The sequence below is a fragment of the Gossypium hirsutum genome, chromosome A08 (assembly GCF_007990345.1).
Source record: "Gossypium hirsutum isolate 1008001.06 chromosome A08, Gossypium_hirsutum_v2.1, whole genome shotgun sequence".
NCBI classification, from domain to species: Eukaryota; Viridiplantae; Streptophyta; class Magnoliopsida; order Malvales; family Malvaceae; genus Gossypium; species Gossypium hirsutum.
Genome location: NC_053431.1, coordinates 123,409,395 through 123,432,699, shown reverse-complemented (window position 1 = coordinate 123,432,699; position 23,305 = coordinate 123,409,395). Strand labels below are relative to the sequence as shown.

Genomic DNA, 23,305 nt, shown 5'->3' with positions numbered 1-23,305 from the left:
TTAAGAAGTTGGTTGATTAATTCCTTTTCCTTGAAATTAAAGTAATACTAAATATAGATAGTTTATCCTTATTATAAAGCAAATACATTTAGGATATCCTAAATAGCATAGGGATGCAAGATGGCAAAGGAATTCTTACTCTACTGAGCTCCTCTCACCATTACAAACTTCAAGGTGCATCTAACTCTGTTGATGCCACTGTATACCTGTGAACAATCATTCTTAGTTTTTGCATCCTCTATCATCCAGACATTGGAAATCAGTAAAACACAACTTCAATACTTGAAATGAACCTCCAACTATGGTCTTCGATTCACACACCATTCAGATCCAAATCTTTATATGTACTCAAATTTTGATTTGGTAGGTAATCATATTCATAGCAGTTTGACAACTAGATATATTCTTTGTTTTGGGTAAAATCATGTAAGTTGGTCTTCAAAAAAATAATTATTCATTGTTTGCTCCTTCATTAAAGTTAAATATAGAGCGATCGCAACTGTTGCCCCTAAAATGCTTTGGATAATGAATTTGGTAAAATATCTCAAACTTTTGCCATCTCATAATGTAACAGCCCGTTTTTCAGTGGTATCGGAAACAGTGGTTTCGGGGTCACCAAATTCGACGAGTGAGTTTGTAAATATTATTATTTAATATTTACAAGTCAAATGTGATTTAAAAAAAAAAGTTTTTGATTTGATAATTTATGTTATATAAGTGATTTATTAAGTTCAAGTGGTTTTAGAAATTAAGGTATCGGGACCTTATTTTTATAAACTGAGCCGTAAATATTTTTATAAATATTTACGAAGTGTTATTAAGGTGGTATTAAAATTTCGTTAAGAAATTTTAATGTTTCGATGGTTAATTAATTAAAAAAGATCAAATTAAAAAAAGTACATTCTTGGGACTCCGTTCCCGTAAATTGGACTCGTAAATATTTATTATATTTACGAAGCTAGTTGTGTAGTTTATTAGGTTTCAATTAAGTGAATTTGCTTGAATTAAAAGTAATTAGGTATAAGAACTAAATTGCATATAGGGTAAAAATTAAATTATAGATTAAAGAAAATTTTAAGGGACTAAATAAGCAATTATGTCATTGAATCATGAGGCGGCATAAGTATGAAGATATTTATAAAATTTAAAGTTAAAATATATATTATAATATTATAATATTATATATTAATTATTAAGTATATATATTATATTATATTATAATGATAAAATAAAAGAAAAAGGAAATAGAAAAAGAAAGAAACAAACGGAGAAGCAAAACGAAAAAGAAAAAGGAGAAAGAAACAGACAAAGGGCCTTAGGGTTTCAAAAGTTCAAAGTTTAATTAGTTAGTAAATTTAGTCTCTTTTTCTTATAATTTTTATGTTTTTGAAATCTCGATGTTAAATATTACCCGAATCATGTCAAAATTTTAGAAATTATTGAATTTTTAAGTGTTGTCTATGTTGAATAATTTGAGTATCGAGAACTAAATTGATAGATTAAGTTAGAAATGAAAAAGGATTGAATTGTAGAATAAATTGTAAATTTTGAGTAATAGGGACTAAGTTGTGAAAATTTTGAAATTTAGGGATTTAAAGTGAAAATAGGGAGTTAAATTTAGTTTAAAGTGAAATTTGTGTGAAAATATAGGATTAAATGTAAAGAAATAAAGTTAGTATCAGTTTAGGGACTAAATTAAAAATTAGGCAAATATTGAGAAAAAATTGAAATATGCAATATGAAATTGAATTGTTTTGTATTGATGAATTTTTAATTGTTTTAATTCAGTAGCTAACGTCGTACCGGAAATCCTTAACTAAAAAGGGGAAAGATAAAGTCGACAAGAAATAGCTCGAAATTTCTGGCTTGTATTTCTATAATCCGAAGCTAGTTATTAATTGTTGTAATTTTTTTTTAATGTATATGGCAAGTGTTGAGGTGAGTAATTGATATTTGGATAATTGATTGAATGAATTGAATTAGTATATATATATTGAATGGATTGATTTTTGAATTGAAATGAATATATGTGTAATTATGTGATTATATATAAAAAAAATCAGTATTGGATATTGATTATACCTAAAATGTGAAATTAAACCCTATTAATTGTATCGGGCTGAGTCGGATATAGATGGCATGCCATAGGATTGGAAGAGTTCAGGATTTCTTCGACTTCGAGTTGATGAGACACTGGGTGTCAATTTACTACTTCGGATTAATTCGAGGAGGCATCGGGTACCAATTTACTTCGGTTTAGCTTATGAGATACTAGGTGTCAAATTATTACTTCGAATTATCCGATGAGACACTGGGTGCCAAACTGGTATGTTTTGGTTGGATTCGTGTATCCGTCCGAGTCCATGATATGTTAATAAGGGTAAATGAATAATAAAGTTTATAATTGATAGTGAAATGGCATGGTATGAGAAATGGAAGTGAGATAGTGAATTAAAAATAGAATGTGAAATATGTTGCAAACATATGGAATGATTAATGCAATTGTATAATGAAATGTGAAATAAATTGTGAAAAGCTATTTATATAACAAGTGATGAGAATTAAGTATGGTATAAAATGATGTATTTATGATTTGAGTATTGAATGGTTAATGCTATTGTATAAATAAATGTGAATTTTAGATACTCAATTGTGCTTAGTATTTAATTGTGTCTATTATATTATTTTGTCTTTAAATATTTGGATTATAGAAATAACACTGAGTTTATACTCAGAGTACGGTTTTGTTTTCCTACGTAGGTTAGGCACTTAACTTTTGATCGCCAATTCAGCATCCAACAATGATCCCAAACTCAAATGTCGTGATGTTTATCATTTGTGTCTACATAATAGTTATGTTGTAGTTTGATTATAAATGAGGTTATAAGTTTAATTTTGGTTGGTTTTATACGTATAAATATGTGTTTGTTTTTGAAGTCATATTATAGCATGGTAAATTGAACTAAATCTAGATAGGTGCATGTGAATTTAATTCTATGTTTAAGTGCTCATGAACTAGGCAAATTGATTTGGATTTGGTATGTTTATAATTTGGATTAAAATGATGCTTTGATGACTTGTTTTGAAGATATGAAATGTTTGAAATTTCTGTTTGTTTGATCTGTGAACTCCTGTAATACTCCGCAACCCGGTTCCGATGAGGGATACGGGTTGGAGGTGTTACATATCCTCCAAAAATCTTCTATGATAATTAAGGCGTGGCTTCTTGCAATCAACATTTGATATTAATAGCAAAATAAAGTATCTTAAGAAAAAAATTACATTTCGTTTGTGACCATACATAACATAAAAATCTCTATGTCACATTTTCACTATCAATCATATTGTTGATACACTTATAAAAACACTATCCAAAGAAACTTTCACATATAACCTCAACAAGCTTGATGTTGCTCCACAATCCCAAAGTTAACGAGACATATTGACTAACCAAGTTTTTTACTATCAACCTTTTCTATTATTTAATTTTAAATTTATTGAAATTAGTCTATTTTATTTAGGAGTTTTGTTAGTTGATAGTTGTTAGCCTCTTATTTAGAAATAGATGCACATTTTCACAAATTTTAAGGTGTCTTTAAATAGACGGTGTATTTATTTCCAATAAAATTAAAAATAATAGTACTGTTGATATTAATTACTGTAATTGTGAGATAAAAATTTTATTGCATCATACCCATCACCCATCCAAAAACACCCTCAATGGAGATGGAGCGGTGATCCGATAGGTTTTCAAATAAACCCGAATGAGTTTAGGTAAAGAAATTCTAGCATCCTTTTATCATGCTTGTTTGGAACAGTGAAGTGATGATGGTAAATGATCTTTAATTATTCATGAAAAAAACAACATTAAATATTCCATTAACATCCTACCAACTTAACCTATGTATATTCATCCTTAAATAATGTTTTGAGACCAAAAGTAATTAGGCGCCGCATAGTTCGATGTAAGGTTGTCCTTATTGTTTTTCCATGTCTCTTATTAGGTTGAAAGTTACCTAATGGTAACTGTTGTTAATTTATTTCAATCTTTTCTCCAATTGTGTTCCAATTATAAGATTTAACTGTATTATTTAAAGCTGATTTTTTAGTATTTATAAATAAACCGCGACGAAAAATAAATAAAATATCCCCAAAGGGAAAGGATCAATTGATACAAGAGACTCGAAAAAAAAGTCTACAACATAGATAGATTTATAATTTCATTCAAACAAGTTTCTATTTAGATTTCAATTTTAAATTGCTGTGTAGATGTCCATAAGGATTTAGACTTTAGTGAGAACGACATGTATCACTTTACGTTATTACTAAATAAATTAATTTTATTTACTTCTCAGCTTATGATTGAGATCGAAACAATTCATTATATTAACATTTATCAAACCCAATTTTAATAAACTCATTTTACTTTCTACACGTTTATCATATATGATAAATTAAAATCTCATATGCATTATATAAAATTTGGTACAACTATTTAATGACCATCAGAACACTTTCACTGACGCTTCCTGTAGTTAAGCGACTATGAAGGCACCAAGGATAATGTAAAAGACTAGTTTATAATTATTTTTACCGACACTTGCAAATTAATGTGGACAAAAAATGAATGATGTTATAGCATACATCTCTATCATGGAGTCAATGTGTCATCCACTTTCCTCCACTCATTAAAACCTAAACAAGTTATTAAATGCCTAGTCTATTTCATACAACCTGCTTAGTTTGAAATTTAAAGGATGATGATGAGGACATTCAAATATTAATGCTACCAAATATAATTATCCCAATTAATTCAGTTTCTTTTTGTGTAAAAATAAAATGGAGTTTTGGTCGAATAATGTTTAAGTTAAAAGCTTATTATTTCGTTAATAAAAAAACGAGATATCAACAAATTAAGAAGAAAATCGATTAACCCAAACTACCAGATTCACTTATTATTATTGCCAAAAATGAAAAAGCTACCTTATTATTATTGACACAATTGACTAAGTCATTATTAACAAATTTATGTTGTAATAAATGCTAAAGAAAGTTGCATGTGAGTTTTATTAGCTAATTAATGTGGGATTAGACTCGAGGGTCACATGAAAAAAGCGTAAATATTTAGTGAATTACCATTGATTTTAATGTTAAAAACCATTTAATTATTAGAAAATATATATTTCATACTTTATCTGTATCGAGTTTTAAAAATTGTTTTAGTTCAATTGATACTAAAATGCATTATTCTTTTATTTAAGAATTGAGAATGAATTATGAGTAATTTTAGATCTTTTATAAAAAAAAATTATACTAAGATTTATATTTAAAAAATGCTTTATAATTTATTTTCTTTGATGTCACTTCATAATAGTAATTAGTAAATAGCATTGTTTTATATGTTTATGATAAGGGCTAATTCCAAGTGTTGTTTGGGCTTAAAATGATGTAATTTATATGGCCTATTAGATTATAATATGGGTGAAATTATTTTATAACAATTAAATTTATTAAAAATTTAAATAAGAAAGAAATGAATTTTTATTTAAATAATGAAATTAAAAATTTAAGATTTATTATGTTGAAGATCTAAAGCTTTCCTCATGTAATTTTGTATCGATTTATTAAAATATATACCATTGTGATAATACAATTTACTTTATAAAATAAATTATTATTTTTTGGTAATTTTTTAAATTTAGTGTTCGATTGACTTATAATAACAATTTCATCAAGGTTTTAATATAAGTAAAAATATAAAAATCATATAATAATATAACTTACTTTATAAAATGAATCGATTTTTAATAATTTTCCAACTAAGTTGATTTCTAATCGGTTCGTAACACCAACTCAGTCAAAACTTTAAATATAAGTATAAACTAAAACATTACATTACAGTTCATCAAGAAATTGATTAATTACAACCAAAGCATTAGGAAGGACACAATAGAAATCCATGGCTAAGCAAATACCCAACAAGATTTTTTTTTCCCTTATTATCCTTACTAGAACATGTAAGTACTTTAAACTAAGTCCTTGGAATGGTGTCCAAAGCCAATAAAGAGCTTAGATTCATGGGACTCATGTAATTTGTCGACCCTCTCAATATCATGTTGACGATAATCCTGTTTGCCTTCTCCGACGGATGGAACGGATCCCAAAAGGCATACAAGTCACGGTTCGGACACAAATTAGATGCTATGGTACATAATCCTAGTCCATTGTAAGGTCCTTGCCCACAACATGCTATCTTTGATGTAGTAAATCCTGTGAATAAAATTCAAACAATAAGATATGTAGGCTTAGAGTAGATTTGTTCTTAAGCCGAGGTAGTCGCCTAAGCTCGAGGCCAGTCCAAATTTTGTGAGGGCTTGGGTGAAAATATTAAGCCTATTTAAAATATGAATCAAGCTCGGGCTTGAACATTTAAGGCTTCAGCTTGACTTGACCTATTTTTAAGTTTTTAATGTATTATATTATGTAATTTAAAATGTATATAGAAATTAAATCTATATAGTAATATATAATACCATAATGTAAACATTAAAAAGAAAAATTAAGATGTCTATAAAATTTTAACAAATGAAAAAATATATACAATTAATTAATCATTAAATATTAAATTAAAATAATATAAATATTTTTAAAAAAATTTAAAAATCATATAAGTGGGCCTAAATAAACTTGGGTTAACCGATTACAAAAATAAGTGAGATTGTACAAAATTTTAAGTCCTTAGCTTGAACAAACATAAAAGTGCTTTAATATCATACTTAAATCCTATGGGATTCAGCCAATGAATCGAAATGCCTCTAGTTGTGAAGAGAAAAACAAAAGATATCCCTATACTAATTAGCAAAAAGGTAAATTGATTTAATATGTTTCGAAAGGTTTAAATGTGTAGCAAAAATCCAAAATATTTGGTAGCATTCATAATGATCATTGGTAGGTTGCCCTAATAAATGAAGTTTGGGTCCTTTTTTAATTTTATTTGATTAATGAGCCATATTGTTAGTGTGGAACAAATAAATTCGAATTGGTTTAATTTAATTGATTTATACATTTGTTTTTAAAAAATTATATTTAATAAATTCGGATTAGGATATACGTACCAAAGGCTCCGGGGTTACTAATGAAATCATTGGTTTGTTGTTGTGTATTAGCAGCAATGAAAACATTAGCACCAAGATCACTGTTGAGTCCATTTATCATTTGAACCAGTTGTGGGTTAAACAAGCCGGCAGCTCGTTGCAACTCGGCTGCACATTGACCATTCGGGCTCCGCATGGCTAATTCGGCAGGAACACAACCCAATGGTCCGGTGCCGGTCACCAGAACCTTCCTCGCTCCAAGTTCGTACAGTCTCTGCAACATAATTTTATGCCATTGTTTTTTGTTACATTTATGCAAGTTCATGTGGCACATAATTTGAAATTAGGGTTTTTGAAAATTTTACCATTAGAAGTTTTCTGTACTCGGAGATAAGATATCTAACGTAATCCGGTAGACTGAATTGTCGAGATCTTGCGGAAAATGGGACCAAGAAGTAGTTGTTCACAAAATCATTGCCGCCGACAGTGATGAGTACGAGAGCTTCTGATACAATCCGCTGTGCTTTGGTGGTACCGACGAGGTTAGCTAACCGGCCCTGGTATTCTTGAAAGTATTCAAATTGCCTGAACATTCTTATAATGTTTATCTGCAGTGTCACAATGCCATGGACTCAGAGATTAAATTACGGTCCCATCGTCATTTTCGGACTCATAAAATAACAATCATAACGTCACGAAATGAAAGAAACTTGAGGACTTACAAATTGTATTCCGGTGTCATTAAGGATACCAATACCAGCCGAAGCAAAGTTGGCACCAACAAGTAGCCTATCTCCATTGAGTTCCGGACTCAAATACGGCAGTAGCGGCTCCGAACCGAGTGCTTCACCTGATTTTATAATACACACACATTAAGTCCATATGATATAAGCAACATAAAAAACAGAACAAAAGAAGCAGAAATCGATCTCAACTGATGAAATCGGGTATGTTTTTGCCATTCGAGAAGCGACCAGTGGGGCGACGACCCGGAGTGTCAATGCCATAAGGAGGTGAATCGGCTCGAGCAGTGGTAGCTAGATAATTGTTGTTGCCATTGTCGACCAACGAGTCACCGAATACGAAGAATGCCCTGGCAGCTTCGACTTGAGTCTTTGAAACTGCCATTGCAAGGGTTAAAACTAGAACCAGCCATGAAACAAGAGCCAGTGAACTCGCCATTATCGAAGAGCTGAGAATGAGAGTAATACACTAAAAGCCACTTCTTTATTGCAGTCTTTGCCTTGGCTTGTGAATATCAAAGAATAGGCAACTGGTTATATATATAGGTAACATGACATACACTTTATGATATCTAAACTTGTAATAGTACGTTCGATATGAATATATTTATTTTTGTACTCCTTTTTTAATATATATCGAATATGTGAATACTTAAAAAGAAAATGAAATATCCTTGTTTGTTTACCATTTCTATTGAATTATCTACTTCTAGTGCTCTAAATTAATGAAATACATAATTCAATGATTTAAGGGTTGCAAATGGTCATTTGGGGTTAGCTTGTCATAAATGTCAAAATGGGTAGGTTTTATTTCCCCTAAAATAATAGCCTTTAGAACAGTTGAACATGAAAATGTTGAACAATATATGATTATTTTTACCTAAAAAATTTTGGGTTTCAGGTGCTTTATTACTTCTATTATTATCTTTTTACGATCTTTGAAACTTTGCTTTCCAAAAGTTTGATTAATCACTTTGAACCACTTCAAGTTTGTTATTTGGTGGCAAATCTTTTAATTATATATTAAAAGTGCAGTAAATCTTAAGGAATAAATCAGTTAAGGTTGTATGTCAATACTTTAAGGATCAAAGTTTGAGTCGTTGGCTTGATAGTTAGGGTGTTCACCATTTCAGATGTAATTTAGGTTTAAATCGTGTTAATTGCGTTGTTGTTATGGGTTTATCTTCCTCTTGTAATTCACGATAATAATAATAAAAGCACTTACTAAGATATTTCTTTTCTCAATTATAAAATAAAGAGGGTTAATGTATTAAAGTTTATATTATTAAAGTAATAATTTATTATATATTTTTTTATAATTAGAGGTAAGGGTTGAATTGATAGGGGTTGAAAATCATATTAAATTAATTCATAATAATGCTTATATAATATTAAAACCATATGTCTTAAATTTATTTTTAATTGATTAAATTAAAACATTTTCCACAAATAAGAAAATTAATATAACAAGCATGGTTAACACAATGTGTTTAAGACATATTATATTTGTGTAAAATCTTTTTTATATATAGTATGTTTTGTATTATTATACATTTAAGCATATTCGAATTTACAATTTTCAAATTGTTACAATAATAACAATGTCAATTAAGTTAATACTTAGTCATTTATAATTTTTTAATTATTTATGTTTGCACTATTAATACCAAAAAGAAATATGTGTCAAAATATGATGTTAGTCCAATTATTAACACTATTATTATTTTCCATCAAAATTTATCAAATCAGTATGTTTATTTTCCATCAATTACAGAGCCGAAATTAAAAAATTATTTTAAGGGCCAGAAATTAATAATCTGTGGAGACCAAAATATAATTGACTATTATACTAATTTGTAATTTAATAAAAATTGAAGGGATTATATAGAGAATTTTCCATTCAGGGGACCTAACCAGTGCTTACCCCTTGTGTTTATCCTTGATTAATCATATGTCATGTTATATTAGGATAACTTAATTAAAATACTAATTTTTAAAAAATAATAATAATTTTTAATAAAATTAATGATTAAACTAAAAATTTTAAATTCACAAAGTACTAATATTTAATTAAGGGTTTAAGAGAAATTATAAATAGTTCTGAACATTGTATCAAAAAAATAGATAAGATAAAAATTGTTAAAAAGAATTTTTTAATATAAAAATTAAAGTTCAAATATTATCGAATGCTACCATATATTTACTAATTGCCGCATTAATTATTCTCCAATAATTGTGTATTCACCAAAATATCTACTTTCCTTTCTAACAAACACCAAAATATCTACCTATCTTTCATTTTCAGCCATTTTAACGTACTTTTTAATAAGGTTTTTTTTTTCATATAAGGGGAAAATTCCACCAATGTAATTTAAATAAAAAGATGCATAATTATTGAGTCATAATTTTTTTATATATTGAATAATTAAGAAAAAATCCTCTTTTTTTCTCTCTTTTTCATTTGTTTCGTTATTATTTCGCTATTTATTGCATATCTTTTTCCATTTAATGTGGCTTCTCTCTTTTTAGTTTATAGATCTACTTATGAATATTATTATTGTCTTCACAAATTGTGATGGATAGATAGTGGTGTCTGTCGTCACTGAAACTCCACCGACCACTAACAATTTCTATTGGAAAATGGGTGATTTTTTTGTTGACTTCTTAATATGTTTTTGTTTTGAAAGCATTTCAGAATAATAAATGATTTCATAAGTCGATTTGGATTTGTGCTATTTTGAGTTGTATATGTTTTTCTTGTTTGTTTGTTTTCTATTACTTCATAAATCTTCACTTTTAGAAGTTTTATTTGTCTGCTCTTGTAACACATTTACTAGTCTTGCTTTTGCAAGCAGTTTTAGGGATGGTTTTGTCGCCGTCCTCTCCAACTCTAGTTTGGTGGATGCTTAATTTTTTGTCGATTTTTCCTGCGTGCCGCTTAGGATCATTTAGGGTTGATTTCCTTATCGTAATAGTTGATTACATGCCTGAGTTGTGGCAAAGTCGATTGCCAGCATGCCATAATGTTCAATTGATATTGAGGTTGAAGCCTTTGTCTTGTTGATGGAGGTTGCCCTTCACCGCTGTCGACAAATGTTTGTTATTTTTTCTTTTACCTGAATTGTATGGCCCCGTTCATAGAATGGAGTAATGAATTTTTCCTTTCAATTTTCTATTGGCAAAATGACTTATTTGGCCATCCAACTTTACAAAAGAAATCATTTTAGCCTTCCATTAAATTTTTTTACCTTTTTTTACCATTAAACTTGTAACACTACAAAACCTGACCGAGAAGTTTAGATCGAATCTCAAAGGTTACATTGATCGCCAAATTGTTTTGAAACATTTCTAGTTTAACAAAATGGAATATAAAACAATACTTAAGTTACATAAAAATCTCAGAAAATAAAGTCCCAAAATTACAAAATATCCAGTCCAAGTAACGCTTAAGTGCATATAACACAAAATTCGTACCATAGTTTTCAAAACCATTTATTTAAAACTCAGAACTAAAGAAAATACTTTATTAGCCCGTTCAAAAACATGCCCCTCCGTGACTTCCGACATGCCAAGTCCAACTACAAATATCGAGAATACCTGAAAAGGGAAAACTCAGGAGTGAGCTACACGAGCTTAGTGTGAGTTCGAAAATGACATAAAAACGATAGTCAAGTGTCACAATAAAAAATATCTCATTGGCAACATGATATACGAATAGACATCACAAACAATCAAACGTATCAGTATTAAAACACATCAATCTATATAAAATTAGCCTCGCAGTTAGACAGACGGATAGAATGCATCAATATGAAACCCATCTATCCAGCCAAACACCTCTCCGACCCCCATTCACTCCACATATGAGCTAATCAAGCTCAACCAACCATGCACACTACATAGGACCTCGAAAGGCCCATCCAACCTTACACACCACGTATTTGGACTAAGCCACTCAAATGATAATATGCAGCCGAGCTAACATATGTGTAGTACAGTACGGTAAATCGTTGTACAGATAAATTGCAGTTAAAATTGTCAAATCAGAATAGATCAGACTTCCTTCTCTTTGCAACAAAACCCAAAATTTATGCTAATGTATGTATGCAGACAGACTTTTAGATTCAAAGAGCACGACTTACAGGCAATCACACAGACACTAAAGCTTATATACAGTCGATCAAATACCGAATTCCATGCGATTGCAAAATGCACACAATTTGGAATCAGACATACAGAAACATAGTATCGATTCAGAAATGCTCTTACACATACACAAGCTAAATATCAAATTTTCTCAGGTCCTATCATCAGGCGAGGTTTCATTTCACAATGCACATTACAAATGCGCTTGACCAAAACGAAAGTTTAAGACTACATTTACAAATAATCACACGATCCTAAGCCGTATCGGAGTCCCTAACACCCAAACGGAGGCACCAACAAACGTTGGACGACACAAGAAAAGAACAAATCAAGTTATGCTACAAAGTGAAAATATACGTAATAGGGCCACACGGCAGTGTAACTCTCTGTCCATTTGTGTTAAAATAAGGTGCAGGGCAGACACGACCGTGTGAAAAACGACAAATAAATCCTTAAATCTCTAAAATTAGCCACACGGGTGTGTGGCCAGGCCATGTGGCACCAAAATTTGCCCAAAAACCCTAATTCCAAAAGCACACAGCCGTGTGAACCACCTATGTGAGGCACACGCCACGAAATCACACTGGAACAAGCTGCAATACGTGCCTTTCATGCCGAAATGACCAACTGCCCTCGATAACTCAGAAATATATCAAACCACCCATAATTTCAAGCCATTCCACGATAATCGACCTTTCAATTGGTCGATTTCAAAAACACACACAACGTCTAATTTCACAGAAACAAGTCGAAAATCTGATAACGAAAAGGAAGGGTTTCCGAACACCCACACGAAATTACTGAATTTCATAGAATTGAATCAACAATTCGCAAATAAATTTAAAGATGTTCAAACTCACACCTTAATTCACGATAAAACCCCAAACGATCAGTGAACCACAATGCCCTTTACTTGATACTCAATTGTATCTCCCTCTAAAACTCAAAATGATTGAAGACGATGAAACCACAACAACGCAAAAAGGAAATTCGTGAGAAAAAAGGTGTGGACTCGAACTTGAAACCCTAGACTAAACTAACACTCAACCTACCACCAAATCAGCAGACTCATTCTAACACTAAAACGCAAAAACACGCATAATTGGTCGAGCTATGCACTGACCCTAATCACAGAACTCAAAACTTCTAACCTCGAAATCTGGGGTGTTACAAAACTTGTCTTGTTTTGTCAAATCACCTCAAAATGGATGAAAAAAATTTAACATTTTTAACTTTGTTGACATGACATACACATGGATGACATGTCAACATTTAATTTAAAAATTCAAAAATATTATAATTTTTTTAAAAAATTAAAAATCATTAAAAAATATAAAAATATATTTTATAAAAATAATTAAATGCTGACATATCATCCACATGATAATCCACATGTATGCCACATCAGCAAAGTTAACAGATATTAACTTTTTCATCTATTTTAAGGCGATTTGACAAAAATACAAATTCAATGGTTAAAAGAAATAAAAAAATTTAAATGAAAAACTAAAATATTTTCTTTTATAAAGTCGGAGGCCATAAAAATGATTATGCATTTTTTATTTACGTTTACACATAACAAAAGGAAAATACAATATTTATACACTAATTGCCACATTTTTTAATTGCTTATTAATCTTCCAACATCTGTTTCACATCTTATTCACCAAAATATACATTCCTTCATTTTCAGTCCTTTTAATGTACTTTTTAATAAATTCTTTTTATATTTTTTATTTGAGGAATTTTTTTGGCATAATTATTGAAACAAATTATTATAATTTCCTCTTCTTCTTTTTTTCAAATTTAACCTAATAACAAGTAGGGTAAAATTGTAAGGATATTTATCTAAACTCTAAAAAGCATTACACTACAATTATAAGAGCTATAAAGTTGATATTGGCATTTTGACCATCACTGTACAAAATTCCTTTGTGTTAGATCTTCATCGATTTTCACCCATTTGGTACGTTATTAATTTGGACCCACCAATGAAATTTACTACATGACTGCCATTGTCGGTTTTTATTGTGGTGGACCTTTTTGAAAAAAATAATAAATTAGTCTTTAAATTGGTGATAATTGGATACCAATTTATGTCTTATAGATTTTAGTTATTTGTTTAATCTAGACATGATTTTTGCAATTTAAATTCCATTATTTTAATTAATAAATAATCATTTAACTTTTGTTTAAAAATAATAATAATTTATAAATTAAGTATGATTTTTTTTCGGATTTTATTTTAATTTAATTTAATAATGTATATCTTTTGTCGCCTGATTTAAGTTTAAATATATATTTAATTATAATTATTTATTAATTGAAGGAATATGTTTATATATAGATTCACATTTGCTGGAAAATTACTTATTTATGATTTAATATATTATTCAGTATTTAAGTTTGATTTTTTAAAATATGGTATATATGTTTTTTATTTAATGGAGTATTTGTATTTGACAAAATATTATTTTTTAGTGTTTAATTAAGGTTAAAGTTCACTACTGATATTATTAAGTTTGAATTTTTATGATTTTATTAATAGAATACATTTATTTTTAATTATGAATTTGTTTAATTTTATCCTTAATTTGTTAAAAGCTGTAATTTTTTCGGGTTTTAAACTTGATTTGATAAAAGTTAATTGCTAATGTTATTAGTTAATTATGATTTTTTTTATAGAATCAATCCTAAAAACCCAAATTAAACGCTAAATATTTGACACCGTTATTTTTAAGTACCAAAATATATAACTTTTGCCAAATATAAATATCACATTGAAAGTTGGATCAAAAATATAAGTATTGCATTAAAAAAACAGTTTTAAATTCGAGTACCAAATAATGCATTAAAATATTATTATTGCTATTTCTCTTCAACCTGTTATTTCAAGCTCTTAATTTTTTTTAAAAAAAAATTACCACAGCTACAAGAACAATTAATATTTATTCTAAAAAATAATTAATATTAGTTTTTATCTTTTAGAGCAATTTATATTTAGCAAAAGAAAATAAAAAATAAATTATTTAACAATTTTTTATAAATAATTTCGTTTATATTAATTAATTAATGATAAACTAAGGTTAAAGAATGGAGTTTTTATTTTAATAAATATTGAAGTGGGTGGACATGTATTTATTTAAATTTATTAGATACAACTAATGATCCAACAAAATTGGGGGCTACATTTCATTATTAAATTTGAATATCATTTCATAATTTAATTGTTGAATGTCCATTCTACCAATAATAAAAACCATTAATTCAACTATTATTTTTTAGAAAATATATTTGATATATTATTAAATTAAAAAAATTAAATTTTATGTTGAAAATCAGTAGTCTCCTATGCCACAGGTTATTTTTCTTCCTTTAAGCTTTTAGGTGAACTAACTATGTCTTCCCTTTGAATCTTGAAATTACCATAAAAAAAATTTACACAAGTTTTAACTAATTTAATAAACTAATGATACAATCATAATCATAATGGAAAATTGCACCATATTACTTTATCACTACTTTCCATGAAGGACTACATTATTCATTCCATCCCTTAAAACTTAAAACCCTGTATTTTAAAATTAAATAGATTTTTTTTGTAATTTTAAATTTTAAATTTTAAATTTATCATTAATTATTAAAAATATTTTTTATTGAAATTTTCATTTGAAACATTAATGTAATATAAGTGAGGCATGACACTCAACTTTCAAAAGTTGATTAAAAGAGAATCTTTTATTATTATTATTGTTACTTTGAAGGTACAATGATTTTAATTATCATAAGTATCGAATTAAATAAAATTTTATACAAATAAAGTAATTATATTATAATAAGGATAAAGGTTTTTAAATATAAGAATTGAGTTTTGAACATAATATTAATCAACTTGAAATTTATATGATTTTATTGTTGAACCAAAAACACGATTAGTTAAATAATTAAATAAATAAATCTAATATTGAATCCGCACAGTTACAATTATAGATTTTAATATTTTCAAGACCTCATCATGGAGATTAAGATCAAATTAATAACAAGTGTTGATATAAACAGACAATTTGAAGGTTATTGAAGTTATCCAAATATCGAAATCAAGGCCTTCCAGCTCATCATTAATTAGGTATATTCACCACTTCCTAAAGAATGTAGGGAGCTGACTATTGGAATACATCCCTAGAGAAAAAAAAAAAAAACATCGAATAGCGAAAAATAATTTTAACAAGGAGGAAGGGTTGTAGTTGTTTGCACAAAGTCTCTTTATTTTAATTTAATTTAATGTAACTTTTTTATTTTTTCTTTAAAAAAATAAAGCAATAATTCATTTGCTATTAATATTTGTATGTTTTAGGTATTAAGAATTAAATTATTCTTTAAATCACAATAATAATAATTCTTGTTATTTTTGTGATGTGATGTGATGTGATTTAAAGGTGGTAGGAAAGAATGAGAAAGGAAACAAAGCTTAAATCAACCATGAAAGTTAAGTATTTTTTATAAGTTAATATAATTTTGGTATAATAATAAATTTATTTTTAATGTTTATATTTTTATTAATTTATCGTTTATTTTATTTTAGTTAAATTTAGATTGTAAATTTTTAAAGTAGTTAAATTTAATTATCGATTTTTCAAAATAAATTAAATTGTTTTTTAATAAAAATACTGACTAAAATACTAAATTATTATGCATTACCGCCTGTATGTTAATCTACATGTTTTTCACACTAATTTTTTTATAATTATATATTTTTATATTTTTTAATAATTTTTTACTTTTTACTATTTTTATAATTTTTAAATTATTTATTGATGTGACATATACGATAAATGTGAGATGTCAATACTAGCATTTATGTTAAAAAGGGTGATTTGACTTTTTTGAATAACTAATGATGAAATTTAATTTTAAAAAAAATTAAATTGACGAAAGATATAAATGTTGAGGGCTAAATTTATCGACCCCTAAATCACCCTTTCGCCCCTTTAAAATTTATAATATTAGAAATAAATAAATGATAAACATTATGTCCGTCCCTCCCAAAAATCATAATTCAATTTTGGCTTCCTTAAACAATATTCTAGTTTCATCCCTATTTATCATTATGCCGATAACTTTTAGCCATTGAATTTGACTTTGATACTTACATTTTTTTTATCCACTTTGATATTTAAACTTGACAACTAAGCTTATTTTAATCATTGAATTTGACAAATGTAAAAATTTAATGATATGGTACTATAAAATTGTACTACATCATTTAATCTTAATAAAATCTAAATTTAAAAATCAAATTAAATCTAATTATCAAGTTGAAGCATAAAAAAAGAAAAAATATATAAATATTAAATAACAAATTCACCTATATTAATATGTAAAGGTCCACATTGCGGTGCAGATATTGGTGTTTAGAGGAATGGATGAAATGAAAGCCACTTGTGTCCATGTGAAGTAGGTTGACTTTTGTAAAACCATTCCCACATAATTGGTTGCCATGTGTCAGATAAGTTGATTATATGTGGTTCCACAACTAGGATTGAATCCAGCTCTTTTCTTTTGGGCTTCATACCTCATAAGGCCCAGTGATTTAACAATAACAAAATAATAATGAAAAATATTTGGTACATTAGTAAATTTTTTAAATCCTACAAATAGGATAATTGGGTTAACAAGTGTCTTATATAGAAATATATTAAAATATTACAAATATATTTAAAAAAAACATGATGATTATTTAATGTTACTTGTCAAATAAAATAAATACATGATCAATGTACCAAATACTAATTTAATAATAATAGGAAAAATAACAAATACTTGATAAGTGAAGTTTTTAAACTCCACAAATAAATTTAGGATGATAACAAGTGTTCTACTTTCATAGAGTATAAAGAGGATAGAATTCGATACACTAACAATATACTTTTTTAATTCCAAAAAATAAACTTAAAAAAACTGCCATGTGTCTTATTTATTTGTCATCACCCTAACTCTGTATATGGAGTTTTTAAATTTCACTAATAGTTTACTAAATATTTTTTCATAATAAAAAAGTATATTAGAGTACCAAATATTAACCCATAATAATAATAATTTAATTTATTATGTTCTATTAATGTATTATTTTGGTCTTTCTAGTTTAGTCCAATACTTGAAGGGTTAAAATGGGTTAGCGAGACTAATCCTAGCCCATTACCAAATAATGGCTCTTTTGTCCATGAAATATTCAATTTGATTGGATTGTCATATATAAAGGGAGGAGGATTAAGTTGTCTAGATTCAAAATTTTTTTTTAAGGACAGAACTATGTATATGTTGGGAGGGGATCCTGATGTTATTTTATGAGAGCTGGGCCTTGCTAGTCCCTTGGAATCGCCACTGACGTCAATTTATTATTGCATTTTGTTATATTTTATTATTATTTATATTTGGCCGTATTATTTAGTCTTAGTTATGTCTCTACTTAGTTTTAATGTCAATTAACAGGTAAAATACTTTCTCACATTTTCTAGCTACCTTCAAAAATATTCGAAATGAGAAAAAAAACATATTCAATAAGAATAATTTAAATTTTTACCATAGCTTACTCATTAACAAATAATGCATACAATTTGAAGCATATCATAATCGTAACAAATTCTAATGTGACACTAAATAAAATAAATAAGAAAATTCAATTTTTAATAACTGAGTCGAATCTAAATTTAATTTAAGTCATTCATACAATTACTTTTAAAAGACAACATTTTATAAATTTAGATTCGAATCTCAGTATTTATGAATTCCAATCTTACTTATATCAAAAAAAAAATAAACCGGAAAACAAAAACCCAATTAAATAATAGAGAACTAATGTATTTTAAGATATGCTAAACCCTTGAATCTAATTCCATGATGGTACTAAGGTTCATTGGGTGCATGTACTTAGTTGAACCAGTAATGATCTGTTGTACGATCAGCCTGTTAGCTCTTTCCGAAGGATGGAATGGATCCCAAAATGCATAAATGTCTCGATTCGGACATAAGTTTGATGCAATCGTGCATAACCCAATACCATTGTAAGGTCCTTGACCACAACAAGCTATCTTGGACGTAACAAAACCTAATCAAAACATGCAGATGATTAGTATGGTTGAGAGTATGGGGATTCGGGTACTTGTCTTGTAAGATTTTTGGAATGTCCCTCGGCTTCTCAAGGTTGCAAATAGCCATTTTTAGCTTTAACAATAAATATTGTGCAGTGCCTGGGGGCCAATCGAAGCCTTTAATTCTCAGTTGGATCTATAATGGCATTTATTTCAATATGGTCCCACTATTTTATCTGTTTTTCAACAAACATCTTTTACAGTTCGGTAAAGTTATTACATGTTGCAATGTATAGGCAAGCATTAAATGCCATGTTCTAAATTTATATTTTTTTTTTATAAATCTTAAATTTATATGTAAATTTTAATTTAATGTATAATTATATTCATAAAAAATTGGGAATAACATAGATTAAATATGGAAAGAAAATGTACCGAATTGTTGGGGGTTATTGATCCAATCCATGTGCATTTCATTTGTATTTACTGCAACGAAAATATCTGCTCCAAGCTCATTGTTGAGTCCGCTGAGCATTTCAGCAAGTTGTGGGTTGAACAAAGCTGAGGCTCGTTGCAGCTCGATCGCGCATTCACCGGCTCTGCTGTGTTGAGCTAGTTCCGCCGGGACGCAACCTAATGGTCCGGTTCCAGTCACCAATACCCTCCTTGCCCCTAACTCATACAGCCTCTGCAAAGTAAAATACAATATGTTATTCAACTTTTTTTATTTTTCTTAAGGCATTTGTGTCCAAAACGTGAATAAATGCATTAATTTGAATTTAAACATCAAAATAAATCTACCTAAATCCGAAATTTAATCTAATTAATTTATGAAAATTACAAATTAAATGTGACATTTACTAAGATTTAAATCTCCACATCTATAACCTTTTTCCCGGATTTTAATTTTATTACAGAAAAAAAAATGTCTGTCGGCTTTAAATGTATCAACTGAAAAAAGTACCATAACGCATGCTGGCTTCACCAACTAAACCAAACTTGATAAATAAAGTAGAGTTAAATTATGCTATTAGTCCCTATGCTTTTTTTGAATTTTAGATTTAGTCCATGATTTTAAAAGTTAAAATATTCAATCTTTCTATTTTTTCAATTTAAAAATCTTAGTCTAATCATTATTGATATTGGTAATTTCGTAAAAAAAATTTGCCATCTTAACATTTTTATTTTCTGTTAATAATATGCCACGTCATATGGTGGTAGTCTAATCAATATGTCAAATTGATAAATTTTAATGATTAGACTGAATTTTTTAAATCAGAAATGTAAGAGAACTTAAATTTTAACTTTTTAAGTATAATGATTAAATCTCAAATTTTATCAAAATATAGGGAATAACAGTAAATTTTAACCTAATAGTAATTCACCCTCTGCTCTTTCTAGATTCCATGAAAGCTGGAACGGGGAAACTTGTCTATATATATTGTTTCTAGTGCTTTAATTGGTGATCACATTGTGGCATTTTATCTAGATTTACTAAACCGGTTAGAAAGGGCAGTAGTTGAGCACAATAAATTCTTCAATAATGATGGAAGGCGAGAACAAAATATATGGTACGAGCAATGGGCAAGTTTTTACCAAAAGAATTTTCCGGTACTCGGAAATTATATAGACGACGTAATCAGGGAGTGCGAATTGCCGTGACCGTGCCGAGAACGGCACCAAGTAGTAGTTGTTTACGAAGTCGTTGCCACCTAGGGTCATTAGAACAAGTGCTTCATTCACTAGGCGTTGTGTTTGTTCAGATCCAATAAGTGCACTCACTCGTTGCTGATATTGCCTGAAGTACTGTAATTGCTCGCCGATTCTAATTATATTGACCTACAAAATAAAACGAAGTTTAGTCCAGTTGGTCCAGGTACTCCAACCACATCTGTAACCTGTTTTCTTATAAAATGAAAATAGACTTACGAATTGGACTCCGGTGTCGTTGAGAATGCCGATTCCAGCTGAAGCAAAGTTGGCACCAATAAGAAGCCTTTGTCCGTTTAGCTCCGGGCTCAGATATGGCAATGTTGGTTCAGAGCCAATTTGCTCACCTAAATAACCCATGAAAACAGCAGATTGAAACATGTCATACTTCAGACAGACCAAAAAAAGACATGTCTGAAAAAAAATGAAGGAACATACTTATAAGATCTGGGATGTTAAGGCCATTAGAGAACCGGCCAGTAGCTCTATGAGTAGGATAGTCGATACCGTAAGGGTAAGCATCAGCACGAGCCGTGGTAGCTAGATAGTTGTTGTTACCGTTATCGACTAATGAATCTCCGAACACGAAAAACGCCCTCGCGGCCTCAGCTTGAGGACCTACATTGCCTAAAGTAAACAGCAGACCGAAAATCGTAACCAATGTGAACGAGTTCTCCATTGGAAATGGCTCTAAGATAAACTGTGAAATGGTAGATAGCACCGTTGCCTATATATAAGCTCTCTTTTTTTTTTGCATATATGCTGTTTCCATTAATGCATTTGTCTACCTCCATTGATGTTAGCTAAGATAATGGCTACCATAACACTAATGCCAGTTTAGGTCGGGTCAAGGAACTTTTTTATTTTTACTTTTTTCAAACTCGATTTGATTAGACTCGTAGTTTTAAATTTATTAATTAATTAATATAAAAGACTTTAAATTACCATAGAAGGGCTGGTAATTGTCCACAAAGTCTCTTGTAGGACCATATGTTTGGGATAGGTGACAATGAAAATATAGCTGGCATGCAATGAATAAAATCATGTGGACGAAATTTAGGCAAATTTTAATAGAAATAAATTTTAAATTTATGAATTAATCAATATTTCAAAACATTAACTAGTAATAATGTTGAACTAAACAAAATCATTAAGTACCATTAAATTAGCTAGATTATACGTGGTCTTTTTCTTTTCTTTTTTTAAATTGTGTCCATAGGATTAATGTATTTTTTCTTTCTTTTAGATATGATGGAGTTGTTTTAGGATGATAAAAATTGAATCGTTTATTGAATTTTGAATTAATTCATTTAAAATAGATTGAATTTTATTCATGAAAAGTGGGTACATGGTGGGGTGAATTTTGTTTGCACAGTGGGTATGAAGCAATTCTCGCCTAGCTATAAACAAATTATCATTTTATCTTGTATATTCATAACTATTATAACAATAAATTTGTTATAAAAAATTTCATATGTTTATATTTAATTTTTTTTCCTGATTGAAAATATTAGAAATAATTAACAAAAATTAAATTGAACTGAAACGAGATAGAACAAGGACGAATGCATCAATATCCATAGAGGCAATAATGATTTTTAATATTATACGGGACAAATGCTATAACAGAATGTGCTACCTGTAAAAAATTGTGTATTTCATTGCCATCTGAAATTACTGTTCAATCCATTCATAGGCTGGTATTCCTATTTAATAAATATATTTTAATTAAAAATATTAATATTAATATAAATATAAAATAAATATTTTTATTTTTTATTTTTTTAAACTAAAAAGAAATTCAAGTACTTTGATGATATCCACATATAAACTATAAATGCATCAATTCAATTAGTTAATTCAGCAATATGTGTGTACAGTTGAGCACTAAATTACAAATATTGAAAAATGGGGTAAGTTTGTCATTACAAATATTGAAAAATGGGGTAAATTTGTCATTCACCTGGCAGGCTACTGTACAAGAAAGCTAATAATTTGTTAGGGATTGGCTAATAATAATCCCTTTAGGAGGTGAAATTTGTCACTCTCATGACCCTAACCTTTTTGCATGAAGGAAGAAACCATTCAATGCTATCATGCATGAATTTGTTCAATTATTGATCCCTTCATGAAACCCATTTAATTATATATCACTTGAGCTTATATTATGCCTTAAACTTGAATTTTAATATTTGGATGGTTATCTAACCCCAAGAATGAATAGATGTAATTATTTGGTCAATTATGTAAGATGCGATAGGTATGTCTATGTTGTGCTAAGTGGAATAATTGTGGGTATACTAAATAAGCAATTATATCCTAATTTGTAGACTGAAGTCTAATCAAGCAATATTATATGCTAAATAAGCAAATACTACATACTTGTATTATGTGGTCACACACAAAGTTGTTGACAGTACCTTTCAGCCCTAATATATGCTAAATATGCAACCCTCTTACGTTAATATATGCTAAATAAGTAATTTTAGGATTGTTCAAACGGTTGGTTCGATTAATATTTGAA

At 28.6% G+C, this 23,305-nt stretch overlaps 2 protein-coding genes across 2 annotated transcripts; both read right to left on the bottom strand.

Annotated features, from left to right (window-relative positions):
- Positions 1-5,843: 5,843 nt before the first annotated feature.
- LOC107899180 (GDSL esterase/lipase At5g18430) lies at positions 5,844-8,556 on the bottom strand. The gene is made up of 5 exons (XM_016824810.2): positions 8,030-8,556; positions 7,817-7,944; positions 7,460-7,702; positions 7,116-7,368; positions 5,844-6,270 (listed from the first exon to the last, which is right to left on the bottom strand). Exons 1-5 carry the CDS (start codon positions 8,274-8,276, stop codon positions 6,032-6,034), a joined length of 1,110 nt encoding a protein of 369 aa, XP_016680299.2. The 5' UTR covers positions 8,277-8,556; the 3' UTR covers positions 5,844-6,031.
- A 9,985-nt stretch (positions 8,557-18,541) lies between these two features.
- On the bottom strand, positions 18,542-21,679 carry LOC121204720 (GDSL esterase/lipase LTL1). The gene is made up of 5 exons (XM_041075146.1): positions 21,220-21,679; positions 21,001-21,128; positions 20,668-20,910; positions 19,507-19,759; positions 18,542-19,088 (listed from the first exon to the last, which is right to left on the bottom strand). Exons 1-5 carry the CDS (start codon positions 21,458-21,460, stop codon positions 18,856-18,858), a joined length of 1,098 nt encoding a protein of 365 aa, XP_040931080.1. The 5' UTR covers positions 21,461-21,679; the 3' UTR covers positions 18,542-18,855.
- Between the last annotated feature and the right edge of the window lie 1,626 nt (positions 21,680-23,305).

Coding starts and splice junctions, on each gene's coding strand:
- LOC107899180 (XM_016824810.2), bottom strand. CDS start 8,276: ATGGCGAGTTCACTGGCTCTTGTTTCATGGCTGGTTCTAGTTTTAACC. Junction 7,369..7,459: donor AGTACAGAAAACTTCTAATG/GTAAAATTTTCA, acceptor ATTATGTTGCAG/AGACTGTACGAACTTGGAGC. Junction 6,271..7,115: donor TAGTAACCCCGGAGCCTTTG/GTACGTATATCC, acceptor TTTTATTCACAG/GATTTACTACATCAAAGATA.
- LOC121204720 (XM_041075146.1), bottom strand. CDS start 21,460: ATGGAGAACTCGTTCACATTGGTTACGATTTTCGGTCTGCTGTTTACT. Junction 20,911..21,000: donor ACGACACCGGAGTCCAATTC/GTAAGTCTATTT, acceptor TTTATTTTGTAG/GTCAATATAATTAGAATCGG. Junction 19,089..19,506: donor CAATAACCCCCAACAATTCG/GTACATTTTCTT, acceptor TGTTTTGATTAG/GTTTTGTTACGTCCAAGATA.